Source organism: Heterodontus francisci, chromosome 46 (assembly GCF_036365525.1).
Source record: "Heterodontus francisci isolate sHetFra1 chromosome 46, sHetFra1.hap1, whole genome shotgun sequence".
NCBI classification, from domain to species: domain Eukaryota; kingdom Metazoa; phylum Chordata; class Chondrichthyes; order Heterodontiformes; family Heterodontidae; genus Heterodontus; species Heterodontus francisci.
The window spans coordinates 17,709,649-17,736,138 of record NC_090416.1 but is presented as its reverse complement, the minus strand read 5'-3'; the positions used below and the strand labels follow the sequence as shown (position 1 = coordinate 17,736,138).

At 34.3% G+C, this 26,490-nt stretch overlaps 1 protein-coding gene across 3 annotated transcripts in view; it reads left to right on the top strand.

The window, feature by feature from the left end:
• Positions 1-1,651: 1,651 nt before the first annotated feature.
• LOC137356927 (ubiquitin-conjugating enzyme E2 Q1) overlaps positions 1,652-26,490 on the top strand; it is a 56,698-nt gene continuing 31,859 nt past the window's right edge. For 2 of the 3 annotated variants that reach the window (XM_068022780.1, XM_068022781.1), the window contains exon 1: positions 1,652-2,407. In XM_068022780.1, the coding sequence (XP_067878881.1) occupies positions 2,252-2,407 (156 nt within the window). In that variant the 5' untranslated portion in view covers positions 1,652-2,251. The remainder of the gene's footprint in view (positions 2,408-26,490) is intronic. The other variant, XM_068022779.1, reaches the window with a different exon arrangement.

Sequence of the window (26,490 nt, the reverse complement as noted above, 5' to 3'; positions counted from 1 at the left end):
GGCTCGGTGTGATATTTAATTTATCATGGTCCTGTGATACGCTTTGGGACATTTTATGACATTCAAGGTACTTTATAAATGTACGTTGTTGTTGAGGTTTGCAGATAATTATCAGTTAGGAGGCACAGTAAGATGGTAGCAGAAGGCAAATGGACACAGATAGAGTGAGTGGATATGGAAACAAGGCAGACAGATGGAGTTAAGGTGTGGATCAGCATTGCAGGACAGGCCCAAGAGGCTGAATAGCCTCCTCCCGATTGACTGAACCATGGTTCGGCACCAGGATCACCTATTTCTACCAGGACAATATTTCCCACTTCAACTGCTCCTCAGCCCCTACATCAGTGAAGCCGGAACTGATGCACCAGCTCTCACTCAGAGGGCAGCACTCCCACCTCGGAGCCAGAAGGTTGTCAGTTCAAATCACACTCCGGGACTTGAGCACAAAATACCGACTGGCGCTCCCAGTGCAGTACTGAGGGAGTGCCGCACTGTCAGAGGGTCAGTACTGAGGGAGCGCCGCACTGTCAGAGGGTCAGTACTGAGGGAGCGCCGCACTGTCGGAGGGTCAGTACTGAGGGAGCGCCGCACTATCAGAGGATCAGTACTGAGGGAGCGCCGCACTGTCAGAGGGTCAGTACTGAGGGAGTGCTGCACTGTCGGAGGGTCAGTACTGAGGGAGTGCCGCACTGTCAGAGGGTCAGTACTGAGGGAGCGCCGCACTGTCGGAGGGTCAGTACTGAGGGAGCGCCGCACTGTCAGAGGGTCAGTACTGAGGGAGTGCTGCACTGTCGGAGGGTCAGTACTGAGGGAGTGCCGCACTGTCAGAGGGTCAGTACTGAGGGAGCGCCGCACTGTCAGAGGGTCAGTACTGAGGGAGTGCTGCACTGTCGGAGGGTCAGTACTGAGGGAGTGCTGCACTGTCGGAGGGTCAGCACTGAGGGAGCGCCGCACTGTCGGAGGGTCAGTACTGAGGGAGCGCCGCACTGTCGGAGGGTCAGTACTGAGGGAGCGCCGCACTGTCGGAGGGTCAGTACTGAGGGAGCGCCGCACTGTCGGAGGGTCAGTACTGAGGGAGCGCCGCACTGTCGGAGGGTTAGTACTGAAGGAGCGCGGCACTGTCGGAGGGTCAGTCCTGAGGGAGCGCCGCACTGTCAGAGGGTCAGTACTGAGGGAGCGCCACACTGTCGGAGGGTCAGTACTCGGAGCGCCGCACTGTCGGAGGGTCATTACTGAGGGTGTGCCACACTGTCAGAGGTGCCCCTTTTCAGATGAGACTTTAATTGAAACCCCCGTCTGCCCTCACGTGGTGGGTGCAAAGATCCCATGGTTCGTGGGAGCTCGTGAAAGGCGCTACAGAAATGCAAATCTCTCTTGAAAAGCGCTCTGGAATTGCAATTTGTTTTGTAGCCAAGCTTATGAGCACGTCTCCCAACATTTACAGCATGGTGCGTTATTCCCCCTCCCTCTCCACCCAAAAAAGAGGGTCTGTTTAATTCTTTTCCGGGGAGGGGGGGAAAAAAACAAGACTTTGAGCAGGTGGGGAAGCGTTCGCGCTTGCCAGCATTTCGGTCTGTGGATCCAAATGACTTCCGGGTTGGGCGCTGCGGCTTTAAGAGTGGGGTGTCGCTTTAAGGAGCCACAGTTCCTCTTTCTCTCTCTCTCTCTTTTCCTGGATCTCACGGGTTTTTGGTCGTGATTAGGATGGACGCCGGGACCCTCGGCTCGTTGTCGTCGCCATTTTGGGGGTTGTGAATAAGTTTTTTTGTGTTTTTTTTAAGGGGGGGGATTTATTTTTGTTTTGTTTTTTCCCCCCTTCTTGTTGGGGCCCCGGGGATTCTGCTGCAGTCGAGTTTCCTCCTGGCTGTGCGCCTGTAGAAGTTGGTTCTTTCTCTCTCTCTCTCTCTCTCTTTTCCCCTCTTCCCCTCTTTCTCTCTCTTCACCCCCTCCATTCTCCTGTCTCCACGCCTCTCTCTATCTCTTTCCCCCCCCTTCCTCCTTTCCCACTCCCCCCTCCCCACCCTCCCTCCTTCCCTCCCCAATCGGATTTATCTTATTATCTTTCTCTCTCTCTCTCTCTCTACTCTTTCCTAATCTCCATTAGGTGCTTTTGTGCCTGAAGATTTTGTTATTTTAAAAAGAAGGGGGGAGCAGTAGATTTTTTGGGGGGGGAGGGGGGGGGGGGAGTTGCTCTTTTTTTTTTAAATTTTTTTTTTTCTCTACGATTTCGGCCGTCGGAAATGGTGAGAAAATGTCGGGCTCTGCGCTGAAACAGGAGCTCAAATTACTGGAGTCGATCTTCCACCAGAAACACGAGAGATTCCGCATCGTCTCCGGCTCCCTGGACGAGATCAGCTGTCAGTTCGTCACCCAGGAGCAGATCCTGGTCATTCACTGTAACATCACGGTAAGGTTTGTGGTGGTGGTGGTGGGGGAGGAAACTGACAAGGAAACTAACTAGCGACGGGGTGGGGGGGGGGGGGGGGTAACTAACATGCAGGGCCGGCGGGCGGTGTGAAACTAACCAGAGAGAGATGTGTGTGTGTGGGGTGGTAACTAACTCACTAACACACAAACACACACCAGCTACACCACACGCAGGCAGTCAGCGGCGTGAAAGTAACCAGCGGGTCAGCCCGAGAGGCCGCTACATTGTCGCCAGAAACTGCAACATTGTAGCCGGGAGCTGCGACACTGTAGCGAGGGCCGCAAATTGTAACATTGTATCCAATAAAAGTAGCAACAGCCAACCTGGGAACAATAACCTGGACATCTCCAGCCTTCATCCACCCAGTTCATCCCCTGTTTACATCTCACACACACACACACACACACAGAAAAAGGATCGTGTTCTTGCTACCCGATCCTTACACGCAGGACGGTCAACCCGGGAGGGTTTTATTGCTCAGTCACCTTCTTTTGTTTTATTATTATTATTTTTAAAATTCGTTGCCTATTCGGCCTCGCAATCAGAGGCGATTTGTCTCTTAAAGCGAGGGGTTGTTTTGTGTATTGTGTGTGTGTGTGTTGTGAGCAGGCAATTTTTGGAAAAAAAAACGAGGCGAGGCCTAAAAGTTTCTGTGATGAATTGGTGGTGGGGGGGGACTGGTTTCATGGAGAGGTTGGAGGGGAAGGAATTTCTTCACCCCCCCCCCCCCCCCCCATGTTATAGACAACAATCTTTTGCAGACATTTTTTTTTACAGATTTCAATCTGTCCACAATACGTACTGTGCATTCAGGATGAGGCTTGTGGGTTAATTTGGGCCCAGTTCTTGGTTGTTGTAAACAGAGCCACATTCGCAGATGTTTCTGTGCCTGCAATATTGCTGAGGCAAGGCCTCCCACCTTGTTTAAAACAGGCCGAGAGTGATGCAGCAGAAGAAACTTGGTGGTAATCTACCAGCAGCTGTGGAACTGAGCTGAGTGAGGCAGGAAGATTGCCCAGGTTTGCTTGTGGCCTGTGCTGACTGCTCTCTGGGGTGGGGAGGTGGTACGGTTAGACTTGGTTAACCCTGGACTAGATGGTGGGCAAACAGGACAGATCAGCCAGAGTTCCTGCTCCTAATCACCGTGTGTGTGTGAGGGCTGGATCAGACTCTGCGACAATCCACCCTGGCCCCAGGTGACATTCAGCTGTCTGTCAATGGCCTCTTGGTAAACTCATGCAAAACTCTGCTGCCCCGTGTCCTAACTCGCACTAAGTCCCTCTTCACCCATCACTGCTTGTACTCACTGGCTCCCGGTCTGGCAACGCCTCCATTTTTTTCCCAATTCCCTCCCTCCTCCCCCTCCCCCTCCCGATCTCTGTCACCTCCTCCAGCCCCAACCACCCTCCGAGATCTCCGCGCTCCCCCAATTCCGGCCTCTCGCGCATCTCTTTCCCCGCCGCCCCCGATTCCCATCGCTCCACCATTGGCGGCCGTGCCTTCAGCTGCCTGGGGGCCCAAAGCTCTGGAATTCCCTCCCTAAACCTCTCCACCTCTCTCTCCTCCTCCTTTAAGACCACTCATTAAAACCAATTTGCCCAAACTTTAGGATACCTGTCCTAATATCTCTTCATGTAGCTGGGTGTCAAAGTCTGTCTGATTGTGACCCTGTGAAGCACATTGGGATGTTTTAACGATGGTAAAGGTGCTTTTCAAATGCAAGTTGTTGTTGAATTACTGGAAAAGGGCTGTGGGCTTGGTACCCCAATGACAGAGTTGGGACAAGAGGAGTGGAGTAAAATAGGGAGTGAGTTCACATTTGTTTTAAAATGCTGCAAGTCCTGGGCTGTCTTTCTGTTTCTTATCTGTCCCTCTGGAGAAATGGTGTGGTAGTCATACTGAACTGTGCTGGGAAAGCAGCACCGCTCCAGGCTGTGATCACGCCAAAGGCCGCCTGGTTCGTGATACAAACCGCAAAAAAAAAAAGTGACAATGCTGATGGTTCAAAATTTCATAGCGATGCTGAGGGCCTGAGCTGGTGCATTCCAGAATAATAACGGAACAGAATATGTGCTTTGTCAGATGTATTGGGTTTCTCTGCTGGGGAGTTCTGTCCTGCAATCCTCAGCATTCCTCACTGCTGCCCGACCCAAGTTAGTGCCTGTTATTAATAAAATTAGGGAAATAGGAATGTTACTGGGAGCACCATACCTATGTAAAATGTTATTGGGTGCAATGCTCCTGTATATATTTTATAAAATAGTGTGTCACAACATGTAACACTCCTGTATATATTATATAATAACACACTGTATTACTGGGTGTAACACTCCTGTATATATTATATAATAAAAAACTGTGTATTACTGGGTGTAACACTCCTGTATATATTATATAATAACACACTCTGTATTACTGGGTGTAACACACCTGTATATATTATATAATAACACACTCTGTATTACTGGGTGTAACACTCCTGTATATATTATATAATAATACACTGTGTATTACTGGGTGTAACTCACCTGTATATATTATATAATAACACCCTGTGTATTACTGTGTGTAACACTCCTGTATATATTATATAATAACACACTGTGTATTACTGAGTGTAACACTCCTGTATATATTATATAATAACACACTGTGTATTACTGAGTGTAACACTCCTGTATATATTATATAATATCACACTGTGTATTACTGGGTGGAACACTCCTGTAGATATTATATAATAACACACTGTGTATTACTGGGTGTAACACACCTGTATATATTATATAATAACACACTGTGTATTACTGGGTGTAACACTCCTGTAGATATTATATAATAACACACTGTGTATTACTGGGTGTAACACTCCTGTATATATTATATAATAACACACTGTGTATTACTGGGTGGAACACTCCTGTAGATATTATATAATAACACACTGTGAATTACTGGGTGGAACACTCCTGTAGATATTATATAATAACACACTGAATATTACTGGGTGTAACACTCCTGTATATATTATATAATAACACACTGTGTATTACTGGGTGTAACACTCCTGTAGATATTATATAATAACACACTGTGTATTACTGGGTGTAACACTCCTGTAGATATTATATAATAACACACTGTGTTTTACTGGGTGTAACTCACTTGTATATATTATATAATAACACACTGTGTATTACTGGGTGTAACACTCCTGTATATATTATATAATAACACACTGTGTTTTACTGGGTGTAACTCACCTGTATATATTATATAATAACACACTGTGTATTACTGGGTGTAACACTCCTGTATATATTATATAATAACAAACTGTGTATTACTGGGTGTAACACACCTGTATATATTCTATAATAACACACTGTGTATTACTGGGTGTAACACTCCTGTATATATTATATAATAACAAACTGTGTATTACTGGGTGTAACACTCCTGTATATATTATATAATAACACACTGTGTATTACTGGGTGTAACACTCCTGTATATATTATATAATAACACACTGTGTATTACTGGGTGTAACACTCCTGTATATATTATATAATAACACACTGTGTATTACTGGGTGTAACACTCCTGTATATATTATATAATAACAAACTGTGTATTACTGGGTGTAACACTCCTGTATATATTATATAATAACACACTGTGTATTACTGGGTGTAACACACCTGTATATATTATATAATAACACACTGTGTATTACTGGGTGTAACACTCCTGTAGATATTATATAATAACACACTGTGTTTTACTGGGTGTAACACACCTGTATATATTATATAATAACACACTGTGTATTACTGGGTGTAACACTCCTGTAGATATTATATAATAACACACTGTGTTTTACTGGGTGTAACTCACCTGTATATATTATATAATAACACACTGTGTATTACTGGGTGTAACACTCCTGTATATATTATATAATAACACACTGTGTATTACTGGGTGTAACACTCCTGTAGATATTATATAATAACACACTGTGTTTTACTGGGTGGAACACTCCTGTAGATATTATATAATAACACACTGTGTTTTACTGGGTGTAACTCACCTGTATATATTATATAATAACACACTGTGTATTACTGGGTGTAACACTCCTGTATATATTATATAATAACACACTGTGTATTACTGGATGTAACACTCCTATATATTATATACTAACACACTGAATATTACAGGGTGTAACACTCCTATATATTATATAATACACTGTATTACTGGGTGTAACACTCCTGTATATATTATATAATAACACACTGTGTATTACTGGGTGTAACACTCCTGTATATATTATATAATAACACACTGAATATTACAGGGTGTAACACTCCTATATATTATATAATAACACACTGAATATTACTGGGTGTAACACTCTTGTAGATATTATATAATAACACACTGTGTATTACTGGGTGTAACACTCCTGTAGATATTATATAATAACACACTGTGTCTTACTGGGTGTAACACACCTGTATATATTATATAATAACACACTGTGTATTACTGGGTGTAACACTCCTGTATATATTATATAATAACACAGTGTATTACTGGGTGTAACACTCCTGTATATATTATATAATAACACACTGTGTATTACTGGGTGTAACACTCCTGTATATATTATATAATAACACACTGTGTATTACTGAGTGTAACACTCCTGTATATATTATATAATAACACACTGTGTTTTACTGGGTGTAACTCACCTGTATATATTATATAATAACACACTGAATATTACAGGGTGTAACACTCCTATATATTATATAATAACACACTGAATATTACTGGGTGTAACACTCCTGTAGATATTATATAATAACACACTGTGTCTTACTGGGTGTAACACACCTGTATATATAATATAATAACACACTGTGTCTTACTGGGTGTAACACTCCTGTAGATATTATATAATAACACACTGTGTATTACTGGGTGTAACACTCCTGTAGATATTATATAATAACACACTGTGTATTACTGGGTGTAACACTCCTGTAGATATTATATAATAACACACTGTGTCTTACTGGGTGTAACACACCTGTATATATAATATAATAACACACTGTGTCTTACTGGGTGTAACACTCCTGTAGATATTATATAATAACACACTGTGTATTACTGGGTGTAACACTCCTGTAGATATTATATAATAACACACTGTGTCTTACTGGGTGTAACACTCCTGTAGATATTATATAATGACACACTGTATTACTAGGTGTAACTCTCCTGTATATATTATATAATAACACACTCTGTATTACTGGATGTAACACTCCTATATATTATATACTAACACACTGAATATTACAGGGTGTAACACTCCTATATATTATATAATACACTGGATTACTGGGTGTAACACTCCTGTATATATAATATAATAACACTGTGAATTACTGTGTGTAACACTCCTGTATATATTATATAATAACACACTGTATTACTAGGTGTAACTCTCCTGTATATATTATATAATAACACACTCTGTATTACTGGATGTAACACTCCTATATATTATATACTAACACACTGAATATTACAGGGTGTAACACTCCTATATATTATATAATACACTGGATTACTGGGTGGAACACACCTGTATATATAATATAATAACACTGTGTATTACTGTGTGTAACACTCCTGTATATATTATATAATAACACAGTGTATTACTGTGTGTAACACTCCTGTATATATTATATAATATCACACTGTGTATTACAGGGTGTAACACTCCTATATATATTATATAATAACACACTGTGTATTACTGGGTGTAACACTCCTGTAGATATTATATAATGACACACTGTATTACTAGGTGTAACTCTCCTGTATATATTATAGAATAACACACTCTGTATTACTGGATGTAACACTCCTATATATTATATAATAACACACTGAATATTACAGGGTGTAACACTCCTATATATTATATAATACACTGTATTACTGGGTGTAACACTCCTGTATATATTATATAATATCACACTGTGTCTTACTGGGTGTAACACTCCTGTGTATATATAATATAATAACACACTGTGTTTTACTGGGTGAAACACTCCTGTATGTTTTATATAATAACACACTCTATTACTGGGTGTAACAGTCTTGTGTATATTATGTAATAACACACTGTGTATTACTGGGTGTAACACTCCTGTTTATATTACATAATAACACACTGTGTATTACTGGGTGTAACACTCCTGAATATATATAATAACACACTCTGTATTACTGGGTGTAACACTCCTGTATATATTATATAATAACACACTGTGTATTCCTGGGTGTAACACTCCTGTTTATATTACATAATAACACACTGTGTATTACTGGGTGTAACACTCCTGAATATATATAATAACACACTCTGTATTACTGGGTGTAACACTCCTGTATATATTATATAATAACACACTGTGTATTACTGGGTGGAACACTCCTGTATCTATAATATAATAACACACTGTATTACTGGGTGTAACACTCCTATATATATTATATAATAACACACTGTATTACTGGGTGTAACAGTCTTGTATATATTATATAATAACACATTGTGTATTACTGGGTGGAACACACCTGTATATATAATATAATAACACTGTGTATTACTGAGTGTAACACTCCTGTATATATTATATAATAACACACTCTGTATTACTGGGTGTAACACTCCTGTATATATTATATAATAACACACTGTGTATTACTGGGTGGAACACACCTGTATATATAATATAATAACACACTGTGTATTACTGTGTGTAACACTCCTGTATATATTATATAATATCACACTGTGTATTACAGGGTGTAACACTCCTATATATATTATATAATAACACACTGTGTATTACTGTGTGTAACACTCCTGTATATATTATATAATAACACACTGTGTATTACTGGGTGTAACACTCCTGTATATATTATATAATATCACACTGTGTATTACTGGGTGTAACACTCCTGTGTATATATAATATAATAACACACTGTGTTTTACTGGGTGAAACACTCCTGTATGTTTTATATAATAACACACTCTATTACTGGGTGTAACAGTCTTGTGTATATTATGTAATAACACACTGTGTATTACTGGGTGTAACACTCCTGTTTATATTACATAATAACACACTGTGTATTACTGGGTGTAACACTCCTGAATATATATAATAACACACTCTGTATTACTGGGTGTAACACTCCTGTATATATTATATAATAACACACTGTGTATTCCTGGGTGTAACACTCCTGTTTATATTACATAATAACACACTGTGTATTACTGGGTGTAACACTCCTGAATATATATAATAACACACTCTGTATTACTGGGTGTAACACTCCTGTATATATTATATAATAACACACTGTGTATTACTGGGTGGAACACTCCTGTATCTATAATATAATAACACACTGTATTACTGGGTGTAACACTCCTATATATATTATATAATAACACACTGTATTACTGGGTGTAACAGTCTTGTATATATTATATAATAACACATTGTGTATTACTGGGTGGAACACACCTGTATATATAATATAATAACACTGTGTATTACTGAGTGTAACACTCCTGTATATATTATATAATAACACACTCTGTATTACTGGGTGTAACACTCCTGTATATATTATATAATAACACACTGTGTATTACTGGGTGGAACACACCTGTATATATAATATAATAACACTGTGTATTACTGAGTGTAACACTCCTGTATATATTATATAATAACACACTGTGTATTACTGTGTGTAACACTCCTGTATATATTATATAATATCACACTGTGTATTACAGGGTGTAACACTCCTATATATATTATATAATAACACACTGTGTATTACTGTGTGTAACACTCCTGTATATATTATATAATAACACACTGTGTATTACTGGGTGTAACACTCCTGCATATATTATATAATAACACACTGTGTATTACTGGGTGTAACACTCCTGTGTATATATAATATAATAACACACTGTGTATTACTGGGTGTAACACTCCTATATATTATATAATAACACACTGTATTACTGGGTGCAACACTCCTGTATATATTATATAATAACACTCTCTGTATTACAGGGTCTAACACTCCTGTATATATTATATAATAACACACTGTGTATTACTGGGTGTAACACTCCTATATATTATATAATAACACACTGTGTATTACTGGGTGTAACACTCCTGTATATATTATATAATAACACTCTCTGTATTACAGGGTCTAACACTGCTGTATATATTATATAATAACACACTGTGTATTACTGGGTGTAACACACCTGTATATATTATATAATAACACACTGTGTATTACTGGGTGTAACACTCCTGTATATATTATATAATAACACACTGTGTATTACTGGGTGGAACACTCCTGTATATATTATATAATAACACACTGTGTATTACTGGGTGTAACTCTCCTGTATATATTATATAATAACACACTGTATATTACTGGGTGGAACACTCCTGTATATATAATATAATAACACACTGTGTATTACTGGGTGGAACACTCCTGTATATATTATATAATAACACACTGAATATTACTGGGTGTAACACTCCTGTAGATATTATATAATAACACACTGTGTATTACTGGGTGGAACACTCCTGTAGATATTATATAATAACACACTGTGTATTACTGGATGTAACACTCCTATATATTATATAATAACACACTGTGTATTACTGGATGTAACACTCCTATATATTATATACTAACACACTGAATATTACAGGGTGTAACACTCCTATATATTATATAATACACTGTATTACTGGGTGTAACACTCCTGTATATATTATATAATAACACACTGTGTATTACTGGGTGTAACACTCCTGTGTATATATAATATAATAACACACTGTGTATTACTGGGTGTAACACTCCTATATATTATATAATAACACACTGTGTATTACTGGATGTAACACTCCTATATATTATATACTAACACACTGAATATTACAGGGTGTAACACTCCTATATATTATATAATACACTGTATTACTGGGTGTAACACTCCTGTATATATTATATAATAACACACTGAATATTACTGGGTGTAACACTCCTATATATTATATAATAACACACTGAATATTACTGGGTGTAACACTCCTGTAGATATTATATAATAACACACTGTGTATTACTGGGTGTAACACTCCTGTAGATATTATCTAATGACACACTGTATTACTAGGTGTAACACTCCTGTATATATTATATAATAACACACTCTGTATTACTGGATGTAACACTCCTGTATATTATATACTAACACACTGAATATTACAGGGTGTAACACTCGTATATATTATATAATACACTGTATTACTGGGTGTAACACTCCTGTATATATTATATAATATCACACTGTGTCTTACTGGGTGTAACACTCCTATATATATATATAATATAATAACACACTGTGTTTTACTGGGTGTAACACACCTGTATATATTATATAATAACACACTGTGTATTACTGGGTGTAACACTCCTGTATATATTATATAATAACACACTGTGTATTACTGTGTGTAACACTCCTGTATATATTATATAATAACACACTGTATTACTAGGTGTAACACTCCTGAATATATATAATAACACACTCTGTATTACTGGGTGTAACACTCCTGTATATATTATATAATAACACACTGTGTATTACTGGGTGTAACACTCCTGTATATATTATATAATAACACACTGTGTATTACTGGGTGTAACACTCCTGTATATATTATATAATAACACACTGTGTATTACTGGGTGGAACACTCCTATATATTATATAATAACATACTGTATTACTGGGTGTAACAGTCTTGTGTATATTATATAATAACACACTGTGTATTACTGGGTGTAACACTCCTGTATATATTATATAATAACACACTGTGTATTACTGGGTGGAACACACCTGTATATATAATATAATAACACTGTGTATTACTGTGTGTAACACTCCTGTATATATTATATAATAACACACTGTGTATTACTGGGTGGAACACACCTGTATATATAATATAATAACACTGTGTATTACTGGGTGTAACACTCCTGTATATATTATATAATAACACACTGTGTATTACTGGGTGGAACACACCTGTATATATAATATAATAACACTGTGTATTACTGTGTGTAACACTCCTGTATATATTATATAATAACACACTGTATTACTGGGTGTAACAGTCTTGTGTATATTATATAATAACACACTGTGTATTACTGGGTGTAACACTCCTGTATATATTATATAATAACACACTGTGTATTACTGGGTGGAACACACCTGTATATATAATATAATAACACTGTGTATTACTGTGTGTAACACTCCTGTATATATTATATAATAACACACTGTGTATTACTGTGTGTAACACTCCTGTATATATTATATAATAACACACTGTGTATTACTGGGTGTAACACTCCTGTATATATTATATAATAACACACTGTGTATTACTGGGTGGAACACTCCTGTATATATTATATAATAACACACTGTGTATTACTGGGTGTAACACACCTGTATATATTATATAATAACACACTGTGTTTTACTGGGTGAAACACTCCTGTATGTTTTATATAATAACACACTGTGTATTACTGTGTGTAACACTCCTGTATATATTATATAATATCACACTGTGTATTACAGGGTGTAACACTCCTATATATATTATATAATAACACACTGTGTATTACTGGGTGTAACACACCTGTATATATTATATAATAACACACTGTGTATTACTGGGTGTAACATTCCTGTATATATTATATAATATCACACTGTGTATTACAGGGTGTAACACTCCTATATATATTATATAATAACACACTGTGTATTACTGGGTGTAACACACCTGTATATATTATATAATAACACACTGTGTATTACTGGGTGTAACACTCCTGTATATATTATATAATAACACACTGTGTATTACTGGGTGTAACACTCCTGTAGATATTATATAATAACACACTGTGTATTACTGGGTGTAACACACCTGTATATATAATATAATAACACACTGTGTATTACTGGGTGTAACATTCTTGTATATATTATATAATATCACACTGTGTATTACTGGGTGTAACACTCCTGTATATATTATATAATATCACACTGTGTATTACTGGGTGTAACACTCCTGTATATATTATATAATAACACACTGTGTGTTACTGGATGTAACACTGCTGAATATATTATATAATAACACACTGTGTGTTACTGGGTGTAACACACCTGTATATATAATATAATAACACTGTGTATTACTGTGTGTAACACTCCTGTATATATTATATAATAACACACTGTGTATTACTGTGTGTAACACTCCTGTATATATTATATAATATCACACTGTGTATTACTGTGTGTAACACTCCTGTATATATTATATAATAACACACTGTGTATTACTGGGTGTAACACTCCTGTAGATATTATATAATAACACACTGTGTATTACTGGGTGTAACACTCCTGTATATATTATATAATAACACACTGTGTATTACTGGGTGTAACACTCCTGTATATATTATATAATAACACACTGTGTATTACTGGGTGTAACACACCTGTATATATTATATAAAAACACACTGTGTTTTACTGGGTGCAACACTCCTGTATATATTATATAATAACACACTGAATATTACTGGGTGTAACACTCCTGTAGATATTATATAATAACACACTGTGTATTACTGGGTGTAACACTCCTGTATATATTATATAATAACACACTGTGTATTACTGAGTGTAACACTCCTCTATATATAAGATAATAACACACTGTGTAATACTGGGTTTAACACTCCTGTATATATTATATAATAACACACTGTGTGTTACTGGGTGTAACACACCTGTATATATTATATAATAACACACTGTGTATTACTGGGTGTAACACTCCTGTAGATATTATATAATAACACACTGTGTTTTACTGGGTGGAACACTCCTGTATATATTATATAATAACACACTGTGTATTACTGGGTGTAACACTCCTGTAGATATTATATAATAACACACTGTGTTTTACTGGGTGGAACACACCTGTATATATTATATAATAACACACTGTGTATTACTGGGTGTAACACTCCTGTATATATTATATAATAACACACTGTGTATTACTGGGTGTAACACTCCTGTAGATATTATATAATAACACACTGTGTTTTACTGGGTGGAACACTCCTGTATATATTATATAATAACACACTGTGTATTACTGGGTGTAACACTCCTGTATATATTATATAATAACACACTGTGTATTACTGTGTGTAACACACCTGTATATATTATATAATAACACACTGTGTATTACTGGGTGTAACACACCTGTATATATTATATAATAACACACTGTGTATTACTGGATGTAACACTCCTATATATTATATAATAACACACTGTGTATTACTGAGTGTAACACTCCTGTAGATATTATATAATAACACACTGTGTTTTACTGGGTGTAACACTCCTGTATATATTATATAATAACACACTGTGTATTACTGGATGTAACACTCCTATATATTATATAATAACACACTGTGTATTACTGGATGTAACACTCCTATATATTATATACTAACACACTGAATATTACAGGGTGTAACACTCCTATATATTATAAAATACACTGTATTACTGGGTGTAACACTCCTGTATATATAATATAATAACACACTGTGTATTACTGGGTGTAACACTCCTGTATATATTATATAATAACACACTGTATTACTGGGTGTAACAGTCTTGTGTATATTATATAATAACACACTGTGTATTACTGGGTGTAACACTCCTGTATATATTATATAATAACACACTGTGTATTACTGGGTGTAACACTCCTGTATATATTATATAATAACACACTGTGTATTACTGGGTGGAACACTCCTGTATCTATAATATAATAACACACTGTGTATTACTGGGTGTAACACACCTGTATATATTATATAATAACACACTGTGTATTACTGTGTGTAACACTCCTGTATATATTATATAATATCACACTGTGTATTACAGGGTGTAACACTCCTATATATATTATATAATAACACACTGTGTATTACTGTGTGTAACACTCCTGTATATATTATATAATAACAGACTGTGTATTACTGGGTGTAACACTCCTGCATATATTATATAATAACACACTGTGTATTACTGGGTGTAACACTCCTGTGTATATATAATATAATAACACACTGTGTATTACTGGGTGTAACACTCCTATATATTATATAATAACACACTGTATTACTGGGTGCAAAACTCCTGTATATATTATATAATAACACACTGTGTATTACTGTGTGTAACACTCCTGTATATATTATATAATATCACACTGTGTATTACAGGGTGTAACACTCCTATATATATTATATAATAACACACTGTGTATTACTGTGTGTAACACTCCTGTATATATTATATAATAACACACTGTGTATTACTGGGTGTAACACTCCTGCATATATTATATAATAACACACTGTGTATTACTGTGTGTAACACTCCTGTATATATTATATAATATCACACTGTGTATTACAGGGTGTAACACTCCTATATATATTATATAATAACACACTGTGTATTACTGTGTGTAACACTCCTGTATATATTATATAATAACACACTGTGTATTACTGGGTGTAACACTCCTATATATTATATAATAACACACTGTGTATTACAGGGTGTAACACTCCTGTTTATATTATATAATAACACACTGTGTATTACTGGGTGTAACACTCCTATATATTATATAATAACACACTGTGTATTACAGGGTGTAACACTCCTGTTTATATTATATAATAACACACTGTGTATTACTGGGTGTAACACTCCTATATATTATATAATAACACACTGTGTATTACAGGGTGTAACACTCCTGTTTATATTATATAATAACACACTGTGTATTACTGGGTGTAACACTCCTATATATTATATAATAACACACTGTGTATTACTGGGTGTAACACTCCTATATATTATATAATAACACACTGTGTATTACAGGGTGTAACACTCCTGTTTATATTATATAATAACACACTGTGTATTACTGGGTGTAACACTCCTATATATTATATAATAACACACTGTGTATTACTGGGTGTAACACTCCTATATATTATATAATAACACACTGTGTATTACTGGGTGTAACACACCTATATATTATATAATAACACACTGTGTATTACAGGGTGTAACACTCCTGTTTATATTATATAATAACACACTGTGTATTACTGGGTGTAACACTCCTATATATTATATAATAACACACTGTGTATTACAGGGTGTAACACTCCTGTTTATATTATATAATAACACACTGTGTATTACTGGGTGCAACACTCCTGTATATATAATATAATAACACACTGAATATTACTGGGTGTAACACTCCTATATATATTATATAATAACACACTCTGTATTACTGGGTGTAACACTCCTGTATATATTATATAATAACACACTGTGTATTACTGGGTGTAACACTCCTGTATATATTATATAATAACACTCTCTGTATTACAGGGTCTAACACTCCTGTATATATTATATAATAACACACTGTGTATTACTGGGTGTAACACTCCTATATATTATATAATAACACACTGTATTACTGGGTGTAACACTCCTGTATATATTATATAATAACACTCTCTGTATTACAGGGTCTAACACTGCTGTATATATTATATAATAACACACTGTGTATTACTGGGTGTAACACTCCTGTATATATTATATAATAACACACTGTGTATTACTGGGTGTAACACTCCTTGATATATTACATAATATCACACTGTGTATTACTGGGTGTAACACTCCTGTATATATTATATAATATCACACTGTGTATTACTGGGTGTAACACTCCTGTATATATTATATAATAACACACTGTGTATTACTGGGTGTAACACACCTGTATATATTATATAATAACACACTGTGTATTACTGGGTGTAACACTCCTGTATATATTATATAATAACACACTGTGTATTACTGGGTGTAACACTCCTGTATATATTATATAATATCAGACTGTGTATTACTGGGTGTAACACTCCTGTATATATTATATAATAACACACTGTGTATTACTGGGTGTAACACACGTGTATATATTATATAATATCACACTGTGTATTACTGGGTGTAACACACCTGTATATATTATATAATAACACACTGTGTATTACTGGGTGTAACACTCCTGTATATATTATATAATAACACACTGTGTATTACTGGGTGGAACACTCCTGTATATATTATATAATAATACACTGTGTATTACTGGGTGTAACTCTCCTGTATATATTATATAATAACACACTGTATATTACTGGGTGGAACACTCCTGTATATATAATATAATAACACACTGTGTATTACTGGGTGGAACACTCCTGTATATATTATATAATAACACACTGTGTATTACTGAGTGTAACACTCCTGTAGATATTATATAATAACACACTGTGTATTACTGTGTGTAACACTCCTGTATATATTATATAATATCACACTGTGTATTACAGGGTGTAACACTCCTATATATATTATATAATAACACACTGTGTATTACTGGGTGTAACACACCTGTATATATTATATAATAACACACTGTGTATTACTGGGTGTAACATTCCTGTATATATTATATAATATCACACTTTGTATTACAGGGTGTAACACTCCTATATATATTATATAATAACACACTGTGTATTACTGGGTGTAACACTCCTGTATATATTATATAATAACACACTGTGTATTACTGGGTGTAACACTCCTGTAGATATTATATAATAACACACTGTGTATTACTGGGTGTAACACACCTGTATATATAATATAATAACACACTGTGTATTACTGGGTGTAACATTCCTGTATATATTATATAATATCACACTGTGTATTACTGGGTGTAACACTCCTGTATATATTATATAATATCACACTGTGTATTACTGGGTGTAACACTCCTGTATATATTATATAATAACACACTGTGTGTTACTGGATGTAACACTGCTGAATATATTATATAATAACACACTGTGTGTTACTGGGTGTAACACACCTGTATATATAATATAATAACACTGTGTATTACTGTGTGTAACACTCCTTTATATATTATATAATAACACACTGTGTATTACTGTGTGTAACACTCCTGTATATATTATATAATATCACACTGTGTATTACAGGGTGTAACACTCCTATATATATTATATAATAACACACTGTGTATTACTGTGTGTAACACTCCTGTATATATTATATAATAACACTGTGTATTACTGGGTGTAACACTCCTGCATATATTATATAATAACACACTGTGTATTACTGGGTGTAACACTCCTATATATTATATAATAACACACTGTGTATTACTGTGTGTAACACTCCTGTATATATTATATAATAACACACTGTGTATTACAGGGTGTAACACTCCTATATATATTATATAATAACACACTGTGTATTACTGTGTGTAACACTCCTGTATATATTATATAATAACACACTGTGTATTACTGGGTGTAACACTCCTGCATATATTATATAATAACACACTGTGTATTACTGGGTGTAACACTCCTGCATATATTATATAATAACACACTGTGTATTACTGGGTGTAACACTCCTGTATATATTATATAATAACACACTGTGTATTACTGGGTGTAACACTCCTGTAGATATTATATAATAACACACTGTGTATTACTGGGTGTAACACTCCTGTATATATTATATAATATCACACTGTGTATTACTGGGTGTAACACTCCTGTGTATATATAATATAATAACACACTGTGTATTACTGGGTGTAACACTCCTATATATTATATAATAACACACTGTGTATTACTGGGTGTAACACACCTGTATATATTATATAAAAACACACTGTGTTTTACTGGGTGCAACACTCCTGTATATATTATATAAAAACACACTGTGTTTTACTGGGTGCAACACACCTGTATATATTATATAAAAACACACTGTGTTTTACTGGGTGCAACACTCCTGTATATATTATATAATAACACACTGAATATTACTGGGTGTAACACTCCTGTAGATATTATATAATAACACACTGTGTATTACTGGGTGTAACACTCCTGTATATATTATATAATAACACACTGTGTATTACTGAGTGTAACACTCCTCTATATATAAGATAATAACACACTGTGTATTACTGGGTGTAACACTCCTGTATATATTATATAATAACACACTGTGTATTACTGGGTGTAACACACCTGTATATATTATATAAAAACACACTGTGTTTTACTGGGTGCAACACTCCTGTATATATTATATAATAACACACTGAATATTACTGGGTGTAACACTCCTGTAGATATTATATAATAACACACTGTGTATTACTGGGTGTAACACTCCTGTATATATTATATAATAACACACTGTGTATTACTGAGTGTAACACTCCTCTATATATAAGATAATAACACACTGTGTAATACTGGGTTTAACACTCCTGTATATATTATATAATAACACACTGTGTGTTACTGGGTGTAACACACCTGTATATATAATATAATAACACACTGTGTATTACTGGGTGTAACACACCTGTATATATTATATAATAACACACTGTGTATTACTGGGTGTAACACTCCTGTAGATATTATATAATAACACACTGTGTTTTACTGGGTGGAACACTCCTGTATATATTATATAATAACACACTGTGTATTACTGGGTGTAACACTCCTGTAGATATTATATAATAACACACTGTGTTTTACTGGGTGGAACACACCTGTATATATTATATAATAACACACTGTGTATTACTGGGTGTAACACTCCTGTAGATATTATATAATAACACACTGTGTATTACTGGGTGTAACACTCCTGTATATATTATATAATAACACACTGTGTATTACTGGGTGTAACACTCCTGTAGATATTATATAATAACACACTGTGTTTTACTGGGTGGAACACTCCTGTATATATTATATAATAACACACTGTGTATTACTGGGTGTAACACTCCTGTATATATTATATAATAACACACTGTGTATTACTGTGTGTAACACACCTGTATATATTATATAATAACACACTGTGTATTACTGGGTGTAACACTCCTGTATATATTATATAATAACACACTCTGTATTACTGGGTGTAACACTCCTGTAGATATTATATAATAACACACTGTGTATTACTGGGTGTAACACTCCTGTATATATTATATAATAACACACTGTGTATTACTGAGTGTAACACTCCTGTAGATATTATATAATAACACACTGTGTTTTACTGGGTGTAACACACCTGTATATATTATATAATAACACACTGTGTATTACTGGGTGTAACACTCCTGTATATATTATATAATAACACACTGTGTGTATTACTGGATGTAACACTCCTATATATTATATAATAACACACTGTGTATTACTGGATGTAACACTCCTATATAGTATATACTAACACACTGAATATTACAGGGTGTAACACTCCTATATATTATATAATACACTGTATTACTGGGTGTAACACTCCTGTATATATTATATAATACACTGTGTATTACTGGGTGTCACACTCCTGTATATATTATATAATAACACACTGAATATTACAGGGTGTAACACTCCTATATATTATATAATAACACACTGAATATTACTGGGTGTAACACTCCTGTAGATATTATATAATAACACACTGTGTATTACTGGGTGTAACACTCCTGTAGATATTATATAATAACACACTGTCTTACTAGGTGTAACTCTCCTGTATATATTATATAATAACACACTCTGTATTACTGGATGTAACACTCCTATATATTATATACTAACACACTGAATATTACAGGGTGTAACACTCCTATATATTATAAAATACACTGTATTACTGGGTGTAACACTCCTGTATATATTATATAATAACACACTGAATATTACAGGGTGTAACACTCCTATATATTATATAATAACACACTGTGTATTACTGGATGTAACACTCCTATATATTATATACTAACACACTGAATATTACAGGGTGTAACACTCGTATATATTATATAATACACTGTATTACTGGGTGTAACACTCCTGTATATATTATATAATATCACACTGTGTCTTACTGGGTGTAACACTCCTGTGTATATATAATATAATAACACACTGTGTATTACTGGGTGGAACACACCTGTATATATAATATAATAACACTGTGTATTACTGTGTGTAACACTCCTGTATATATTATATAATAACACACTGTGTATTACTGTGTGTAACACTCCTGTATATATTATATAATATCACACTGTGTATTACAGGGTGTAACACTCCTATATATATTATATAATAACACACTGTGTATTACTGGGTGTAACACTCCTGTAGATATTATATAATAACACACTGTGTCTTACTGGGTGTAACACTCCTGTAGATATTATATAATGACACACTGTATTACTAGGTGTAACTCTCCTGTATATATTATAGAATAACACACTCTGTATTACTGGATGTAACACTCCTATATATTATATAATAACACACTGAATATTACAGGGTGTAACACTCCTATATATATTATGTAATAACACACTGTGTATTACTGGGTGGAACACTCCTGTATATATTATATAATAACACACTGTGTATTACTGGGTGTAACACTCCTGTATATATTATATAATAACACACTGTGTATTACTGTGTGTAACACTCCTGTATATATTATATAATAACACACTGTGTATTACTGTGTGTAACACTCCTGTATATATTATATAATATCACACTGTGTATTACAGGGTGTAACACTCCTATATATATTATATAATAACACACTGTGTATTACTGGGTGTAACACTCCTGCAAAAATTATATAATAACACACTGTGTATTACTGGGTGTAACACTCCTGTGTATATATAATATAATAACACACTGTGTATTACTGGGTGTAACACTCCTATATATTATATAATAACACACTGTGTCTTACTGGGTGCAACACTCCTGTATATATAATATAATAACACACTGAATATTACTGGGTGTAACACTCCTATATATATTATATAATAACACACTCTGTATTACTGGGTGTAACACTCCTGTATATATTATATAATAACACACTGTGTATTACTGGGTGTAACACTCCTGTATATATTATATAATAACACTCTCTGTATTACAGGGTCTAACACTCCTGTATATATTATATAATAACACACTGTGTATTACTGGGTGTAACACTCCTATATATTATATAATAACACACTGTATTACTGGGTGTAACACTCCTGTATATATTATATAATAACACACTGTGTATTACTGGGTGTAACACTCCTGTATATATTATATAATAACACACTGTGTATTACTGGGTGTAACACACCTGTATATATTATATAATAACACACTGTGTATTACTGGGTGTAACACTCCTATATATTATATAATAACACACTGTATTACTGGGTGTAACACTCCTGTATATATTATATAATAACACTCTCTGTATTACAGGGTCTAACACTGCTGTATATATTATATAATAACACACTGTGTATTACTGTGTGTAACACTCCTGTATATATTATATAATAACACACTGTGTATTACTGGGTGTAACACACCTGTATATATTATATAATAACACACTGTGTATTACTGGGTGTAACACTCCTTGATATATTACATAATATCACACTGTGTATTACTGGGTGTAACACACCTGTATATATTATATAATAACACACTGTGTATTACTGGGTGTAACACTCCTGTATATATTATATAATAACACACTGTGTATTACTGGGTGTAACACACCTGTATATATTATATAATAACACACTGTGTATTACTGGGTGTAACACTCCTGTATATATTATATAATAACACACTGTGTATTACTGGGTGGAACACTCCTGTATATATTATATAATAACACACTGTGTATTACTGGGTGTAACTCTCCTGTATATATTATATAATAACACACTGTATATTACTGGGTGGAACACTCCTGTATATATAATATAATAACACACTGTGTATTACTGGGTGGAACACTCCTGTATATATTATATAATAACACACTGAATATTACTGGGTGTAACACTCCTGTAGATATTATATAATAACACACTGTGTATTACTGGGTGGAACACTCCTGTAGATATTATATAATAACACACTGTGTATTACTGGGTGTAACACTCCTATATATTATATAATAACACACTGTGTATTACTGGGTGTAACACTCCTGTATATATTATATAATAACACACTGTGTATTACTGGATGTAACACTCCTATATATTATATAATAACACACTGTGTATTACTGGATGTAACACTCCTATATATTATATACTAACACACTGAATATTACAGGGTGTAACACTCCTATATATTATATAATACACTGTATTACTGGGTGTAACACTCCTGTATATATTATATAATAACACACTGTGTATTACTGGGTGTAACACTCCTGTGTATATATAATATAATAACACACTGTGTATTACTGGGTGTAACACTCCTATATATTATATAATAACACACTGTGTATTACTGGATGTAACACTCCTATATATTATATACTAACACACTGAATATTACAGGGTGTAACACTCCTATATATTATATAATACACTGTATTACTGGGTGTAACACTCCTGTATATATTATATAATAACACACTGAATATTACAGGGTGTAACACTCCTATATATTATATAATAACACACTGAATATTACTGGGTGTAACACTCCTGTAGATATTATATAATAACACACTGTGTATTACTGGGTGTAACACTCCTGTAGATATTATACAATGACACACTGTATTACTAGGTGTAACTCTCCTGTATATATTATATAATAACACACTCTGTATTACTGGATGTAACACTCCTATATATTATATACTAACACACTGAATATTACAGGGTGTAACACTCGTATATATTATATAATACACTGTATTACTGGGTGTAACACTCCTGTATATATTATATAATATCACACTGTGTCTTACTGGGTGTAACACTCCTGTGTATATATAATATAATAACACACTGTGTTTTACTGGGTGAAACACTCCTGTATGTTTTATATAATAACACACTCTATTACTGGGTGTAACAGTCTTGTGTATATTATGTAATAACACACTGTGTATTACTGGGTGTAACACTCCTGTTTATATTACACCCAGTAATACACAGTGTGTTATTATATATATTCAGGAGTGTTACACCCAGTAATACACAGTGTGTTATTATGTAACACTCCTGAATATATATAATAACACACTCTGTATTACTGGGTGTAACACTCCTGTATATATTATATAATAACACACTGTGTATTACTGGGTGTAACACACCTGTATATATTATATAATAACACACTGTGTATTACTGGGTGTAACAGTCTTGTGTATATTATATAATAACACACTGTGTATTACTGGGTGTAACACTCCTGTATATATTATATAATAACACACTGTGTATTACTGGGTGGAACACTCCTGTATATATTATATAATAACACACTGTGTATTACTGGGTGGAACACACCTGTATATATTATATAATAACACACTGTATTACTGGGTGTAACACTCCTGTATATATTATATAATAACACACTGTGTATTACTGGGTGCAACACACCTGTATATATTATATAATAACACACTGTGTATTACTGGGTGTAACACACCTGTATATATTATATAATAACACACTGTGTATTACTGGGTGTAACACTCCTATATATTATATAATAACACACTGTGTATTACAGGGTCTAACACTGCTGTATATATTATATAATAACACACTGTGTATTACTGGGTGTAACACTCCTATATATTATATAATAACACACTGTATTACTGGGTGTAACACTCCTGTATATATTATATAATAACAATCTCTGTATTACAGGGTCCAACACTGCTGTATATATTATATAATAACACACTGTGTATTACTGGGTGTAACACTCCTGTATATATTATATAATAACACACTGTGTATTACTGGGTCTAACACTGCTGTATATATTATATAATAACACACTGTGTATTACTGGGTGTAACACTCCTATATATTATATAATAACACACTGTATTACTGGGTGTAACACTCCTGTATATATTATATAATAACAATCTCTGTATTACAGGGTCCAACACTGCTGTATATATTATATAATAACACACTGTGTATTATTGGGTGTAACACTCCTGTATATATTATATAATAACACACTGTGTATTACTGGGTGTAACACTCCTGTATATATTATATAATAACACACTGTGTATTACTGGGTGTAACACTCCTGTATATATTATATAATAACACACTGTGTATTAGTGGGTGTTACACTCCTGTATATATTATATAATAACACACTGTGTATTACTGGGTGTAACACTCCTGTATATATTATATAATAACACACTGTGTATTACTGGGTGTAACACTCCTGTATATATTATATAATAACACACTGTGTATTAGTGGGTGTTACACTCATGTATATATTATATAATAACACACTGTGTATTACTGGGTGTAACACTCCTGTATATA